The 18,168-nt window shown below is 29.9% G+C and overlaps 1 protein-coding gene across 1 annotated transcript; it reads right to left on the bottom strand.

The window, feature by feature from the left end:
* Positions 1–243: 243 nt before the first annotated feature.
* On the bottom strand, positions 244–17,699 carry LOC136972850 (ATP-binding cassette sub-family C member 4-like; the record flags this gene model as incomplete). The annotated part of the gene is made up of 8 exons (XM_067267485.1): positions 17,635–17,699; positions 14,850–14,960; positions 9,520–9,625; positions 9,220–9,438; positions 6,264–6,353; positions 3,480–3,643; positions 763–888; positions 244–493 (listed from the first exon to the last, which is right to left on the bottom strand). Coding segments are annotated over exons 1-8 (1,131 nt in total), but the record flags the coding sequence as incomplete, so codon positions are not given.
* Positions 17,700–18,168: the final 469 nt, after the last annotated feature.

Genomic DNA, 18,168 nt, shown 5'->3' with positions numbered 1-18,168 from the left:
TATTATTATAAAAATTTTCGTTAGGCTTAAAATCGACGAAAATTCAACACGAAGCGATACGCAACGGAGAAAAATTTAACACGAAGCGACACGCAACAAAAAAAAATTTCAACATCGGACAGGTTAATATATTTTTTCGTACATATTCAATTATCCAAACAACCCCAGTCCCCAATTGATTCGAATAAACGACTCTCTACTGTAGTTAAATTTAAAAACAATAAATTTGAAACTGTTTATTACCTGTATCCTCTTCAATGAAACTAAAACGTCTGCAACAAAATTCATTGCTTGAGGAACTATACTAAGAATGCTGTTGCAAGTGAACAGGGAATAAATCATTGTGACGAACACAATTTTGGCATTTAATTCTCCTCCATTCAAAAAAATCGCAACAAATGACAGAAGAGTAAATAATTTTGCTACAGGATAAGACAGTATGTGCGATATTCCGCTTACATATAAAAACATTCGAATTTTTTTCATTTCTTTTCTAAAATATAAACAATTAAACAATATTAGTTGTACAACTCTGAAAATAATTATTTAAAGATTAACACATTAGCATACAGAAATTATACTAAAATCTGTTTAAACCGGAATCGGATGTTACCGAATATTTTTATGCAGTGTTATAATTTATGTTTTAATAGATTTTTTTTAACAGAAACGTGCTTCTGAAAACACTTCTTCATTTTTTGAGGCGTTTGTCTTATTCAGATTCCGTTTTAGACAGGTTTTACTGCATTTAATTGCACTTACAGTCTAATGTTTTTTATTAATGCTGCATACGGTAATTCCCAGGTGTACATTTTAATTAATCTCATATCAGCAATCATCTCGTTCAACAGATTCAACCTTTCGTCTGCCAAAATAGCTGCTTGTAATCTATTATATAATTAAATTTAAAAACATATAATTTTCAAAAATTGTATAAAACTAAATACTGAACGTATAGATTATATTTAAATATAATTTTATATTAATAGTTTGACCTCCATTTTGTAAGCATTGAATATTACAAAAGGAGCGTTTATGTTACTCGAATCTTTTTTTTAAATATTATTTCGATCTTAGAGCTTATTTTACATATTTACATTTCATACAAGTAGAAGCTTTATCAATTTTTTCAAAATAATTTCTAAGAATTATGTTCTACGTTTTAAATAGTCACATACAAGGAGAGAGCCAATAGTGCCGATTCGAACGAAACTTGTTGAGCACGTAGACTTAAGCACAAACAGTTCTCCTCTAAATAAGAAGATCCACTTTTCTAACAATTTCAAAAAAGTGGGCTTTGAAAATTGAGTGTTTAGCGTAAAGAAGTTGGAAGTTTCGTGTTCAGGAGTGGCCGTAGCCAAGTAAAAGGCAACGTTCTGGAGCTAGTAGATGTAGGTTCGAACATAGCGAATTTATTTTAATTTATTTATGTGTGACATTATTCTATTATTATCCGGCATAATTAGCATTCTTATTACTATTATTATTCTTTGTATTTATAACTTATAAACAAGAAATTAAAAATCGTGATGTCATTTGTTGCTTAGGGAAAACAAGCTTCTCTAGATTTTAAGCTTAATCTTGTTAACTAAAACTTTCTGCCTGTTTATTTTCAGATACAGTAATATTGCGACATTTGAAGCGTAACAAATATGTGCGTGTAAGGATGTTGTTCATAATATTAACAATTAAATGTACAAAACGATGCGACTAAGCTACGCCATTCTCATACCACTTGTCTTTTTTGTCTATTTGCACTAAGGTTCGCTGTTTATTCGCTCCTAAGAACATCCCCTTGTTAGCAATAGCAATAACTTTTGAATAATTTTTTAATGAATAATTTCTACTAACACATTTCATCACAATGTTTATACAGTATAACACCGGTTCTGTCATGTAAAAAATTTTGTTTTAGTCAACTGAAAAAGGTGAAAATAAAAAAACTCATCTCAAAAATTTCCCTAAACTTTCTGTTCGTCGATAAAAAATCTTTACTCCGGAAACGCTGGGTTACATTGCGAAAATTTTTGTCTGTTCTCAACGTCACGTTTTACTTTTCTGCTCGAACGTGCCACGTGACGCCATGAAATCGCTAGGTGTGTGGTGCACAGGACTTCCATTGTACGAAAACTCGAGATTTTGCTGTTTTTCCCAAAGTATGATTTGTAATTTTAATTTCACGCTAAATGTCGAAAGAAACCAACTGGGGTTTTCATAGTATTGTGCTACTGCCAGGATTGTATTTTTATCGCCACTCTAATAAAAATATCACCAAGTGGCGATTTTGGCGCTATGCAGCGCGAACCGTGCTTATCATATCATTTTACAAGTCTGAAATATTAATAAAAAAGTAACACTAAACAACTAAACATATTTTAATATAGACAACAGTCATTGTAATTTATGTAAGAAACAAACAGTTCAATTGCCGTTCAAAATTTCTATAAAGGTTGTCTATGTTACAAAGTCCTAATTTATGTTCTTTTATCCTGGTAATCACCCTCAGCAAGAAATCTAAAAATTTACCAACAGTTTATTTGCTGAAAAAAATTTTAATCCCTCACGAACGTTTTTCAACATTAAAACAAAATTTATATACAAATTTTGGAACGTATTATGAATTGAAATTAAATAAACGCATCGCGAAAACTAATAATTGTAACTAAATGAACAAATATGGAAAAATAAATAATTCAATCACGATAATGAAAAGAAAAAAGTTTAATCTCGTTTACAAAAACCATGAGTTGTTATGTTATTAGTCATTATACTTTAATTTCCTATTTAAACGTTAACAAGTCTTGATCATCTAGCGTTTAAGCATTTATCTACTACTGTATCTGCAAAATTTCTATGTGTCGTAGATATATTCCTTCTTATGGTCAAACTGATGTTTCTCATACGATATTGTATAGAATCTTCTATAGATATAGTACATATTTTATAGAATAATTCTATAGATAGTATAGAATTATTCTATAATTTTCTTACTAATTCTATACAATCTTGCCTGTCTATCCTTTTTTTATTTTGTATTCGTCGTAACATACAAGGATCTATATCGTGGGTGCTCTCTTAAACCGGTGTGAGTTAACTTACATAGGTTAAAGAAGAATGTCCTTAGTTCAATCGTATATGACATTATACTGTATAAAAAATATGTTAATGAAGTTTTCAAAAATTAAATAAACGGCCACGGTATTTAATAATTTTTCAGCATTGTCAATGTCATCCCGCATATGTGAAATTCATGGTCTATAAATATTCTTGTGATGCTCGAGATCGGTATGCTTAACCTCAGCCATATTACCATTTTCAATATCTGGTAATATCGCATGGATGCCAATTAATATATAATACTTTATCAATTTTAAATACATCAATTCCACCCTCATTAATGAATGACTATTTGATAAAAAATTATTTCTTTATTTTATTTACAGAGACTTTATAATTATATAATTTAGAGTAATAATTACCTCAATTTTGAATATACTTTACTCAACGCAAATTGTATAGGAACGAAGAGAAATATTATCAAGAATCCTATTAAAATAGTCCATCCATAATATTGCCACAACATCAGTATCGAAACAATGACGAAGAAAGGCGATGTAAATAAATTTGCAACGGAGAAAACTTTCTGAAATAAATGAAATAATTTGATTAAAAGTAATAAAACTTTTAGTGTAATTATTTTGGAGATCATAAAGTAAATCACGAACATATGAAGTATGCAATAATTAGTTTTATTTTTTAAATAGAAATTAATATTTCTGGCACCGACAGTACTATTACCAAACTGTTGCATAATATTGAAAATAGCTAATTACCAGTTTTTACATTTTCAAAACTTCTGTAAGTTATAAGTTATAAGTATTGTTTTGTATCAGCGCTTTCTTTCATTTTTCGTACGTTTATTTCCACTGTTTTATCAGTGTAAATATTATAGTGTGTATGAATACCTCTGTCATGAAAAGTATCGAAAATATTTAAATAAAAAGCAAAATTTGAATTTCACATCAAAATTTATTTCGTTTTTCAAAGTAATTTTTTCCCACTACACATATGAAAACGTTTTTCCTAATCCTTCAAACAGGCTGTAAAGTCGTTTTATCGAAAAATCCCTTTCGTACTGGCAGCAAATTTTGTTTTGTGGCATTAATAATCTAAAACGCTTACGAATTACAAAGAAAATAACATATGCACAATTGTACAGAACAAGTGTTCCTCGATCAGCCAATAGTTGAACAGAATGAAACGTTTGATAGATAAAAAAGTTGCAAAAATTTTTTCTTTTTTCACATTTCCTTTGATGAGTAGTTTTTATCTGAAGGCTTTTTCACAAGCCTCCTTTCTAGTATTTTATTGTTTTGTTTGAAGTGAAAATGGAAAATTTGATCAATGCCTTTGAAGAAATAAATTTCACCAAAAGTAATAAACCGTATTAGTAGACACCTATTGGGGCACCTTCCAGACGCAATTTCGAAATGAACAATATTACCTTTGCGCATATCAAACAGAGCTCACTTGAAGCCTTTTTTTAGCAACAGCTAATAATGTTATATCTATGTACCACATAGACAGAGACCTCATGCCTTTGTGATTCTGATATTGCAGATCAGTTTTTTGAATTTTGATAGGACTCACTCATTACTTGTAATAAAACAATGCATATTCTGATTTATTGTGTGCTGTAAGGTTTCATTATTATACATAAAACAGATTTATCAATATAATATTCTTATAGCATTTTTACTGATAATTTACTTACAGTTAAATAGTAATTTTTCAGCACTTTGTGTATTGCTTGAGAAGTTTCTAGAATCATTCGGTCAAGAGATATTTTTGATATTACAGCACTGTATTAAATATCTGTATAAGGTTTACTTGGCGCTAGGAATCTGAACATAGAAGACAGTCTCTCACAGACTGTGAGATTTTTTTTTGCTGTGTGTTCTTTTTGTATTTCTGGTGTAATTAACAATAGTAATTTCAAAAAGTGTTCATATCCATTTGTAAATAATTTCGCCAATTTTTAAATTTATGATGTAATTCGCGAAGAAAATTCACATTATCGAACCTTCCACTCTTCTCAGCGATTTTCAAAACCACTGTGAGCGATAAACAACTTTTTTGTTCTTAATTTTACTAGACAATGCAACTGTGTTTAAAAATTTGTCATTTATGGTTATAATGAAACTGAATCAAAGATGAAAACGAAAAAGACGTATATAGTATGAAAATGAGTTTTCGTTCAGTTATATCTGGCATTTTATTTGATTATGTAAAACGTCCATTAACACATTATGTGTAGACCAGGCTTAACTGGTTGCAAGATACACATGAGAACTGTGGTTTATTAGTGTTACAGTGTGTAAATATTAAAATTAATACAAATACGTTTTCCCACTGAATTAAACAGAATTTTTTCAATTTTTTGTACGGGATAATGCATTGCCGATTATATGAACTATTATACCACTAGATCCATATACTTGTAAGAGAGATGAGAAAGTAGTCGAAATATGCAATGATTCCAGCACACTAACGTTTCTACAGGCTTTACAATCAACCTGATCAAGTTGTAGATGCATGGAATTATCGTTTGACTAAATAAGGCATACCTAATTCTGAGACTGACAGCAGTTTCCACGGGTACACACTATATAGCAATGTCTGCAATATTCGAATACCATACATGTTAAAAATTTAATGAAAGCAGAAAAACACATGAAAATCCCGCATTTTCCAATAATTCTGACTTTTCATTTGCAATTATCTACTAGAATAAATTTAAATTAAGACTAAAAACTAAAACATTGAACATAAACGATTCTGAAAAATAGCATATACAAAAATTTCTTATTCAATTATGTATAAAATATATTTTTAATTGTTTTGTAAATTAATTAAAACCACATGAAAATATTAATACAGTAAAAATATTATACTACACGATTATATGAGAAAAGCGCATCAAAGCATGATTCCCATAAAATCGATTTGTCGTCTACTCAGGGGACAATTCGTACAAACTGTTGGTGTTGAATTTTATTCTGAAATGATCAGTATTGCTTTAAAAGGCGTCTGACGCAAACTATGCTTCACTGCGCTTTCCTCTTATCAGTATTACCTTTATTTGTTACTCTAAAGCAGTTAATATTGATTCAGCCATCTTAATAGTTACACTAAATATACGGGTTTACGAAATGTACTGTACATTAAATGTATTATAGTTTAGAAAATTATTTTTAACTTACGTTTTGGAATCTGCCGACGTCGTTGGCTAGAAGATTTACCATTTGTCCCACATTTGATTTTTCCAGAGAAGAAGAACTTAACCTAATTGCCTGCATACGAAGGTTTTATATAAAATAAATATTTTCAGAAAAATATATAAGATATTATATATCATTTAAGAAATACCAGTATAATTCTTAGTAAATTCTCTAAGGAAATTAATGGATTAAATTTTTCAACACTTCTTCACACACACAATTTAATAAAATTAATCTTATAACGCAAAAATGTATATAAATAATGGATTAAATTTAAATGTCGACCACAAGCTGATATGTTTTTATTGATATATTTGTTTTTATAACTTTGGGTTTTTAAAATAACTCAACTTTTAGAACTCAAAACAATTTTTGTTGTTGAAAATAATTGTTATAAAATTAAACTAATTGCACTCAGTACAGTGTGCTTCTATGGCTGTATGTCTAGGGCAAATGTATTTCAGGCACCTTTTACGAAATTTTATATATTTTCTGTTTTCTGGATTTCGACATTGAAAGCATTTCTTTTTTTTAGAAAAACTTTTAGTAGTACAGTCAAACCTGTTTTTATGCGCTCTTTTTATGTGCGATTTTTATTTGTTCGATTTTTTTAATGCGAATTTTTAATTTGTGCGGTTCTTTTTTGTGCGATTTTTTATTTGTGCGGTATAGTTGGCGACATGTCTTGTGCGATTCGTCATGTCTCACGTTGACTTATTATAGCTAAATAAACTTATTACAGCATAAATGAACTTATTATAGTAATATTATTGCATGAATATGCAAAAAATGAAATAATTTATTTTTTAAGTCAACAAAACACCACCTGGACAAAAATATGTAAAACAGACGATGCAGTCAAGTGCTGACATCTGTTATCAATAAATTCTATTTAGTACGGTTTTCAGTTATTTTCTATGTTAGACTTTTTCTATGCGGTCTCTATTGACCGCATAAAAAAAATATTTTTTTAATTGTGTTGCGAAAACTATTTTTTATAGCTTCTCCTGAAGTTTCGTGCGATTTTTTATGCGTTTTTTTTTAATGCTTTCCCCCGCATAAAAACAGGTTTGACTGTATTTTATCTTGCTCTCCATTTTTATTCCGTTTGAACTGTCTTGACATTTCTCCAAGTTGATTGCACTCAGAGACAAATACTTTTTGTTTTTATCTGTTCTTTGCCATAAAGTCGTAATTCATTTATGATAATTCTAGTGTTTGGCGAAAATCATCACTAATATCTTTTAATCTTTCAAGTTATTAATATTTTTGTATATTTTTATTTATCTACAAAGTTAGGCAATTTACAAATAACCAGTCTTTTTAAGTTAGGTTTAATTTTTATCAATTCGTTAAAGCCGATTGATATTCACATACGTAAACAGAAAGTTATAACTAAATGATTTTTGAACTTTGCATAGAGAATTATCCATTTTTCCGTCATTCTCTAAACCCGAAATTACAAAGTTATTACTGCTTTATATTCCAGTTTCATAAACTTTTGATGTAAATTATTACATATTGCATTGTTTTTTTGCTTTTGATATGTCATTTCTATCTTTACCCTTCGCTTTATCAATTTCAAGGACAGGGAGTCTAGTTCCAACATCTACAGTAGCAGTGTCTATATTTTTAATACTGGCCTGCGTTCTATTTAGTCGAACTAAAAGTAATGGTAAATTACTGTTTGGAGAGGCCTGTAGTTTCAATAAAAGTTTAATTCCTTCCTGAACCTTAATCTCTTTATCGGCACTTATGTAAGACAAGCCCAATTCTTGCGTCGACTCACCTGTAACATTTTCCTCGCTTCCAATTCGTTTTTTTACGTTTTGTGGTGATCCATCCTGGGAAAGTTTTTTTTTTCTAAGATGAGGATTCTGTCATTTTTCAGGAAAGTAACAATAACGAATCAAATCACAAGAGAGCAAAATATTCACGCCAACAGCCACGATAGTAACACAGCGCCCTACTTCTTTAACATTTACGGGAAGATAATTCCTACAGCAGATATAGATATTTTGTTATTATCAGCTGCATCTTGTTGGAACCATGTCTGATCATTAACAACAGGAAATATACTTAATTCTTGAGTGAAAACCGTCAAACTACAAGGAGGAATGCTGAGAGCTGTGGACTAGCTTCAATAGCTGTTCTCACACTCACGATATTTTATAGGATATGTTTGATTTTTGCTGCACTAGGAGAGTTCTTTACTGTAGAACTAGTTTCCAGACACTACTCAATTCATATCGCAATGCACGATTATTTTAATGGATCTTAAAATGACGGCGAAATAACTGTTTAGTGGCTGTATGCAATCATTATGTTTATGAATTGTGCATCTGTCCATTGGTTCAAAATTACTACTTGCGCTTGACAACGAATAGGAAGCTTCTGCTATTCAAACAGTACATAGAAAAATCGACTTAGAAAATCTCTTGTTTCTCTGACCTATCCTATATATTTTATTCAATTACAGTAGCAGAAACAACTGAAATAAATATGTTTATGAATTTAATATAAAACCACATAAAGTGTAACGTTCTGATTCATATTTTTTACTGTTAATTCTGATCAAATGCAATAGTTTTACACGTTTGAATTGTCGATTCGCTTTTAGCGAGATATCGTCTACAGAAGTAAGAAAAAGCGAAGTATTACTGGAGTATGTTCAAAAAGAAAAATATTTAATAGAATCTTTAGCAGAAAATGACGGTTATTCAAAATTTTTGAGTATATTAATTTAAGAAATATTTCATTTCTTCATAACATTCATCAAATTAATTTGAAAGTCAAAATTGAAAATCTATGATTGCTAAAAAAATTATTCACAGATAGCATTTTTTTAAATTTCTCCGGTCTATTTAATCACAATATACCATATATAAATAATATAACAATAATACTTTACTCCAAATACATTACAATTGTTACTTACCTTTCTATAAATAAGAGTGCAGAAAGCTACCTTCAGTCTCATTGAATGATATTCTGTCATAAACAGATTAATATTATACGTAAAAAAATAAATTGCAGTAACGGCAAAGTATCCCGCAACTGTAACATAAACGTTGTATTGATTCCATTCCTGTCTGTTGTCAAAATAATGTATTGTTAATCCTACAAAGTATGCTTGACCTGTTACTATAGCAGTTTCCTATAATTATACATAAATATCAGTTATTTCAATTATTTTAATACTAGCTTCACCTTTTTTTAAAATCAGGTGTCACGATACCTGAATTAGTACAAGTAGTATTACAATCAAGTACTTCCAACCAACAAAACGTAAAGCAGCTTTCAGCATGCTTGAATTTTTTTTCTGCAATTCCTTTTTCCATTCTCTGAAAAAAATTGGATAAAGCATACAATTTAAAAACGATATTTCAATAAATAGTATGCAATTTTTTAAAAATTATGTTTAGGATTTTACAAAACCTGTTTTGGTTTGAAAATATATTAAATGCAGCACAACAGAATCTGGAATGTTCACTAATAACTAGCCATGGTTGTATTCTGCGACTGCGAATATTTCTGGACAAGTAGTTTGTAATGATCATGAGCCACAACAAAAATATCGGGTGATTCTGTGCAGGTTAATATACGTGGTATATATTCAGTCCATGGTGTGTCATTACTGTGACTGCCCCAGCATAAACTAATATATGACGTCTGAGAGTGTAGAAATTAAATGAATGTAGTGTAATGGTAAGTGAGTGTTTACATAATGTAGTGTTTTTACTACTAACTTTGACTTGTTGATTTTTGGTATTTGTGATCTTTGCCTGAAATCTGTGCCTGTATATTTAATGAGTATTTCTTGCGTATTAATTAAATCTTCCTATGTTATCAGTGGTGAATAAAAGAGTGTCTCTAGTATTATTAGTTGTAGTTGTTGTGTGTGTGCTGTAATTAGTGCTTGTTGCTTGATTATCTTGAGAGGTTACGCGATCATTAATGATAAATATTTTTCTGTTGTTGTATTTGATTAACAATCTGTTGTTTAATAAGTACAAGTGTTGTTTGTGGGGCAAGGTTGTTCTATATAATTGCTTTTTCTATTTTTTTTATCTACAACCCTTTGTTTGGTGACAGTGAGAGAAGGATATTGTTATGTGAATTTATGATGTAGTTGTTGTCTCTACGCGGTCATGTTTGTTTAGTCTTGTGATAACGTAGTAAGTACAGGTGATATACTCGTTCATTTCTATTGTCCGTTTCATATGTTAGTGTATTTTTTAGTCTTTGTGGTTGGTGCATGCATTGCCACAGAAACACCAAAACGAGGTTGGTTTTTTACATCTGCTGAAGACACTGCAGTAGCAATGCTTGAGCCGGCGCTGATTTCGTCACCGGTAACCAAAGGCGACTGTGGGTTATTTCTTGAATGCTAGTCTCTGCCTAACGCGTGAACGCGAGCGACGTCCGAGCCGGTATCATACAGATCTGGTTACTACCGTGATAAATATCCCTACAAAATGTAGGTGTGGTCACACTTAGCTTCATTTCTTTTCATAGACCTTACTGGCATTGGTGTCCCTACCAGGAGCTTATGCTCCAGCCTGCATTGCTCTATGGAGAAGTAAAATTATTTAACTTTCCTATCATCACCAGGTGGTGACCGCGGGTGTATTATTATTATTATTACTGTTATTATTATTAACTCATCTTGATTATATTATAAGATTATCTTGTCGTTTGTTGTATAAGCATTTAATACATAAAAGAATTTTTTAATTTATAGACTATAGAGCATACCTATTTATTTATCAATTTATGATTACAAGACCAATACAGTCAATACTTTGTTTTATGTTACCACTTTTTAAGACAATTCACATTGATGAATTTCACAATCACTACCAGAATTGATCAACTTTATCAATTCATTAATGTTATCAGTAATAAAAAGATTGGAAATAACTTTGTAGAAAAACTAGTAATTACTTTTGGATGTGTTTTGTATTCTTAAGATCCTAAGCAATATTTCAACAGGTATTAAAAAAGTTAAAGCACAGATATGAAAAGTGTCTGATAGAAATTGTTGCCTGGTGTATTTTCTTACTTTACTGGATTCAAGTCTGTTTTAATATAACTGATGATGTATGTGGAAAGGAGGAGAATGTTAAGATTAATAATTTCAATAAATCACTATATGTCAGGTCGAATAACTCTCAGCGAAAAATTTAGAACTGATAGAATATTTTATTAAAGCAAAGAGTAAAGGAAATATAGTTTAGGAAGTGATACCGCTCAAAGCACTTATCTTAAAGCCACTTAAAGTAGCTTTAATACAGATATAAACTGCCTGTGTATCTTATTACAAATAATGATTTTGACTAGAAACAGCTCCTTGTTTAAAAAGTTGTAACAAATGTTTTGTAATATTATTACAAGATCAAGAATAGAAGGGAAAATTAATAAATAGACAGTCTAAATGTATATCTAAACAGAGAAACTCGAAATGTATCTGTTAAAATTGTTCCAAACTAGGACCATTTGTTCCAAATCTAGTTGTTTTTTTTGTAAAGTTATTACACATTAACTGTAATACTTTTTTAAAATTCAAATATTATTAACTTTCAGGATTAAAAACATATAATTCTGGAATGTGAAATCGCAATATCACGAAGAAGTGTGCACAGTGACATGAAAATTGCCGGACAGATAGAGGTGTCACAAGTATGCAAATGATTAACGATGCACCTGTCTAAGGCCATTATTCCTGTACAGACAGAAGTGGGATTCATCCATAAATAATTGCCAATGTCATTAAGTGGCACAGTCTCGATGTGATGACACCATGCCAAAACAAGAAACATCGTGTTCAGTTGTTAGTGTAGCACCCAAACAGCTGCTTGTTGTGCGTGCAGCTGACTTCTTGCAAATGGTTTGAATGGACACGGATGCATTTATTGGAGATGATAAGTAACTTCATAAGTTACGTACCATGGCAAACATGTCCTGACAGGACGTTTGTTGAATCTGCTAGTCTCAACACTCATGTGCTAGTGGTATCGAATCTCTCTTCGACATGTTCGCAGATCTTTTTTCGTCCATCCTGTCACACATCACTGAATTAAGTTTTGCCCAGTAAGCGTGGCAACTGCGTGCCTCGACAAACCAAGGTGGCACAGCTCTAAGATACGATCTCGTTCTCCAGCTGTTAACTACTGGTATTCAGTTCGTAGTCGTCTCAGGAACATTTTCTATGTTTTTCAAAAATTCGGTTGCTGGAAACTGTCACTGTTGATACTTATGGCCCAAGCTGGCTGCTTGTCTTGACAGCCCGAAATTGGGTACCACATGACACAATGCATACTCAAACTTACTGATTTGCATAACTCTGTCATATCTAATCATACCTATAATATTCAAAAGACTACGCACATTCCTTTGTGTTGTTTGAATTTCACATTTCACAAGTGAATCTCATTTAAATATAACAAAGTATGTCAGTAGTTTACTACAATGTTTTTATACATATTATAATAAATTAATGTAAAACAAGCTATTACATCGTTTTCTAAATTAGTTCCCTAGCTTTTTAGCACATCTACTTTCTGTACCGACACATGAATCATGCAAAAAAAGAAAGTTTCAAGATGAGAGAAAAGCCAGATAAATTCCACATTTCGAACATTATAATCTAAAATAAAGCATCTTTGAAAATATTAAACTGATATTGTTTCTCATTGCGCTAATTATAGGCGAGTATGAAAAGAAATATGACTATGTAATTATCTGTTAAATTTTTTTAGCATTCAGCCACGTGACAGTGTGAGACACCGGCATTTTTTTCATGGAGAAACTACATGCTGTGTGCAGCTCAAAATTTAACATTGCGTGTACTACAGGTTAAAAAGATAAAAAGGTAAAAAATATTTCAGATTATAATATTTTAACAAACAATACACATTGTTTAGGTGATATTATTTGCATTGGGAAAGGCCAATTTGTATTTTAGCCTACCATTTGAAACGATTGGCCTTGCCACTAGTGAAAACCCTAATATTAGTAATTACAATTTCTTCATACATAACAAAAGTACTTATCATTATACGTCATAATATATCAAGCTATTACTTTTTCCATTAAACTACAACTAATAATTTTTAAAATATTCTAATTTAATCCCAATTCTATAACTAATTAATTAAAATAATAATTTTTCATATCAACACTTAGGTAAAAATTTTAAAATTTGTAATTATACACTGTGTACATAACACAAAACTGTTAATATCTCATATTTACATTAATTTATTCAATATTTTTTCACATTAACATTGTATTAATGCTGTATATGATACCTCATTAGACACATTAATGCTTTAGATATATATTATTCGCTGAAATAGATACAATGATTTTAATTAATGATTTTATTTTATTAATAGGAACATTACCAAACTTTATCATTAATTTTATTTAATGTTTTTTCATTTATTTTTCTGGTCTTTTTACCCTGTGGACACTACTGGGTTTATCTTAGCGAGCCCATTATACTTTCGGACCACTGATGAAAGAAGACCTGACGTTAAAACCACCGAACTACGAAAAATTTTTGAGATTTTGCGGCAGGTAAGATACAATTCTGTATCCCTAAAGTGATAATCTGCCGCCTTAACGACTCATCTATGACTCTTAAAAGGTTTGAAAAGAATCTAGATATCTTGCTCGTTTGATCTAAAATATGAATTCTAGCAGTAAAACAACTGAAATAGTGTGTTTTGTAAATAATTTTGACTATAAAATTTCGAAAGTAACGAAATTTCAGCAAAATCTACATAAAGTTAATAATACTGTGGCTCTGAGTTTATTCAACAGTTTACTATGAATCAACTATATACTATGAATATACTTATAAATTTTTATAACATGAAATATTAAGTTGTGTTTCACATCGCAAATAACAATAAGTAACTATGTAAAATCGAATAGAATAAATGAAACAAAATGAGTTTTCTCGTCTATTTATTTAGTTAAAATTTAAAAAATTATATATGAAGTTGAAAGTACAGTCAAACCTGTTTTTATGCGGTGGATAGGGACCGCATAAAAAAACGCATAAAAAAAATCGCACGAAACTTCACGAGTGGCTATAAAAAATCGTTTTCGCAACACAATTTAAAAAATATTTTTTTATGCGGACAATAGGGACCGCATAAAAAAAGTCTCACATAGAAAATAACTCAAAACCGTAAGAAATGAAATTTATTGACAACAGATGTCAGCACTTGACTGTATCGTTCGTCTATCGTCTGTTTTACACATTTTTGTTCAGGTGGTTTTTTTTTTACTTAAAAAATAAATTATTTCATTTTTCGCATATTCATGCAATAATATTACTATAATAAGTGCATTTATGCTATAATAAGTTTATTTAGCTATAATAAGTTAACATGAGATATGACAAATCGCACGAGACTAGTCGCCAACTATACCGCACAAAAAAAATCGCACAAATAAAAAATCGCACAAAAAAAGATTGCATAAAAACAGATTTGACTGTATTAAAAAATAATAACTGAAATATGGATATTCACAACTAAATAATAAACTAACTTTTGAAGTAGATTCCCGAGATATTCTGATGTATGATATTGTGAAGCTTCGTATAAATCTTCTTCTCGTAAAACTTGCTTTCTTCCTTTGTTTATTATGGGAAAAATCCAACTGTAAAATAAATTATATATTTATTAATACTGTTTACTATAATATTTTTGTGCTAATAACTTTTAAATTACTATCGTCATATTTACCTTACAACGCAGTGAACGATTTTTATTTATACATAAAATTTATTGTTATTGCAGTGATTGTTTACAAAGTACAAACTACCAGAAACATGTTAAGTAAAACAGCATTAGGCGAATAATATAAGATTATAAACTACTATTATTACAAAAGGGTTTAACACATTTTCCAGAACAATAAGCTGTATTTAAGTCATCTATGAATAACTGTTCTGCTCTCATTAGCAACAAACAACCGAAAATATATGATTGTCATGTTTTATGCCTCTTACATTACAAATTCCATTATGTAGCTTTATCATCGTAATTTTTTCTAGTTTTGATCTTTCCTAGGGATACCTTTCATTTGAGTGTACCAATTAGATTTATAATTAATGACATTATTTTTAATACGAATTCTACTAACTAATAAAACTGAAGAATATTTCCACCTTCATGCAATAAAACAGAAGAATATGTGGATTGGACTCTATAACCTATAAATTCTTCCGTTTTAATGCATTAAAAATACCATATTAATTGTCACCTGTTATGAATGATATTTAAATTATGAAACGTGTACTTTCAACAAGTGAATTCTTTTCAGAACATCCAACACGTACATTAGACAGAAAAGGCTAACAAAATATGAATAATATATTTACTTTGCTTATCGCAAAATTATTCGTGTTTCGAATAAATAAATCCTTTCAAAAAACTTACATGACAACACGGTGTTAGTGTCGTTTTGTTAAGTATGAAAACAAGTTACATATTTTTTCAATACTTTTACCTAAACATATGTAAAATGTATAATTGTATTTGGTGTTACAATTTAAAGGTCGAAATCTGTTTTAATTTGACATCAAATATACCATATTAAATAAATACTCATATACACTTTTTAGTAACATTTTTCGCAGTATCTGTATATATAATCGAGACGAGTTGATGATAATACAGTCAAACCTGTTTTTATGCGGTCTTTTTTTGTGCTCATTTTTTATGCGATTTTTTTTGTGTGGTATAGTTGGCAACTAGTTTCGTGCGATTTGTCATGTCTCACGTTGACTTATTATAGCTAAATAAACTTATTATAGCATAAATGCACTTATTATAGTAATATTATTGCATGAATATGCGAAAAATGAAATAATTTATTTTTTAAGTCAACAAAACACCACCTGGACAAAAATATGTGAAACAGACGATAGAGGAGACGATGCAGTCAAGTGCTGACATCTGTTGCAATAAATTCTATTTCGTACGGTTTTGAGTTATTTTCTATGTGAGACTTTTTTTATGCGATCCCTATTGACTGCATAGAAAAAATATTTTTTAAATCGTATTGCGAAAACTATTTTTTATAGCCACTCGTAAAGTTTCGTGTGATTTTTTATGCGTTTTTAATGCAGTCCTTATCCACTGCATAAAAACAGGTTTGACTGTAATAATAATAATAATCAGCGCAGAAACTAAACGGTGAAAAGTTGAAAGTTGAAACATGGTACACAGTTGGGGTAGGTCCACCAGGACACAAAAGGGATTTTTCGAAATTTCTCCCAACGAAGGAGAGGGACAGGATTAAGTCTTAACACTTCCATCAACAATGAAAGTGTTACGTAACAATGGAAGTGTTAAAAGAAAGCGACGTGCAAGACGCAAATGCAGTTTCTTTTCGTTTTTGAAAGAAATTGAACATATTTTTAGACCTATCTAAAAATTCTGTAATTAGTCTGGAAACAGGGAAGATCCAATTCTTGCATTCTGTGAAAACGGGTAAGGTTGACTATAACATAATAATTTTAATATTCGCTAAAACAGTTAGGAGTTGAAAGTTGAAATTTGGTACACAGTTAGGGTACCAGATTTAAGTACCAAAGTGTTAAGTAACAATGGAGAACAAGAGAAAGCGGCGTGCAAGATTTACGGGCGCTGGAAAAAAAAAGGAAAAAGAAAAAAAGTAATATGTTGGAACATGTTCGATTGTCAAATTTAAACAGATTAGTTCAATTTTTCTCGACTTTTCTTCTTTAGAACATTCGATGAAAATCGAAGGATATAATCAGAACACGTCGTGAAAATCGAACAATATTAGAACATTCGATTTTCAAATTCGACCTTTCTTTAGAAATACTTAGTTCGTTGATGAAATTACTCTTTTTCTTTGGTACTATAACGTAATAATCTTAATCTTCGCTATCGTTACTTTTGCCCAAGCAACGCCAAGCCTACCTGCTAGTATTAGAATAAACGCAAAAGAAAACACACATCGAATACTGAGTATTCTATTTGTTACAAAATCAAAATAATATTATATCAATTATTTTAGTTTATCTGAAGTCTCTATAAATTCTTTATGAATGGTCACTGTAAGTCTCACAACATCCTGCACAAAGCAATTTTCCTGTTTAGTATTTTATACGATAACAATAACGTAATTAAATACAACAGTAATACAAGATTTGTGTATATTCCTATATTGTAAACCGTAATAATGTTTTCAAAAAAATAAGGATTTTTTTTTATCAAAGATTATACCCTGAACATCAAACTTAATACTTATTTATATTATAAAATTTCTATTATTAACGAGAAAAACTAACATTACATACCAGAAAAATATACGAGAGAAAACACCAACTGAATCGAATGGATTACTTTTTTCTTTTCTCTCCATTCTCTATTAATTTATCTCATCTACAGTTTTCTATACACTGCATTTGTAGTATTACTCGTCAAATCTAAATATCTATCAGATAATACATATTAAGTTTAAGATGTATAGATGTATAGGTTTAACATGTGATTTAATTCAGAAAACCTTGAATTTTTGTCGAGATGTAATAATCATTTAAATTATTATTCAACTCAGATGAAGATTCGTGACTGATATAATTTAGACTTATAATGAATATCATGAATTTAAAATACTACATATATATACAAAGCAAGAATTATCTGTAGATTGATAAACATACAAAACATAATTTCTTAAGATAAAAGAAATAGTTCACAACGAATTCTTTAACATTCGTAGCTAAAGTGGTAAAATATATCAATATAAAATTGAACTTTTGGGCGGCACCATTTAATATCTGATATCATTTTAAAAATTACCGTTATGTTATTAATTATTATAAGATAGA

Source organism: Centruroides vittatus, unplaced genomic scaffold (assembly GCF_030686945.1).
Source record: "Centruroides vittatus isolate TY-2023 unplaced genomic scaffold, ASM3068694v2 contig_3048, whole genome shotgun sequence".
NCBI classification, from domain to species: domain Eukaryota; kingdom Metazoa; phylum Arthropoda; class Arachnida; order Scorpiones; family Buthidae; genus Centruroides; species Centruroides vittatus.
This window is presented reverse-complemented; position numbering and strand designations above follow the sequence as displayed.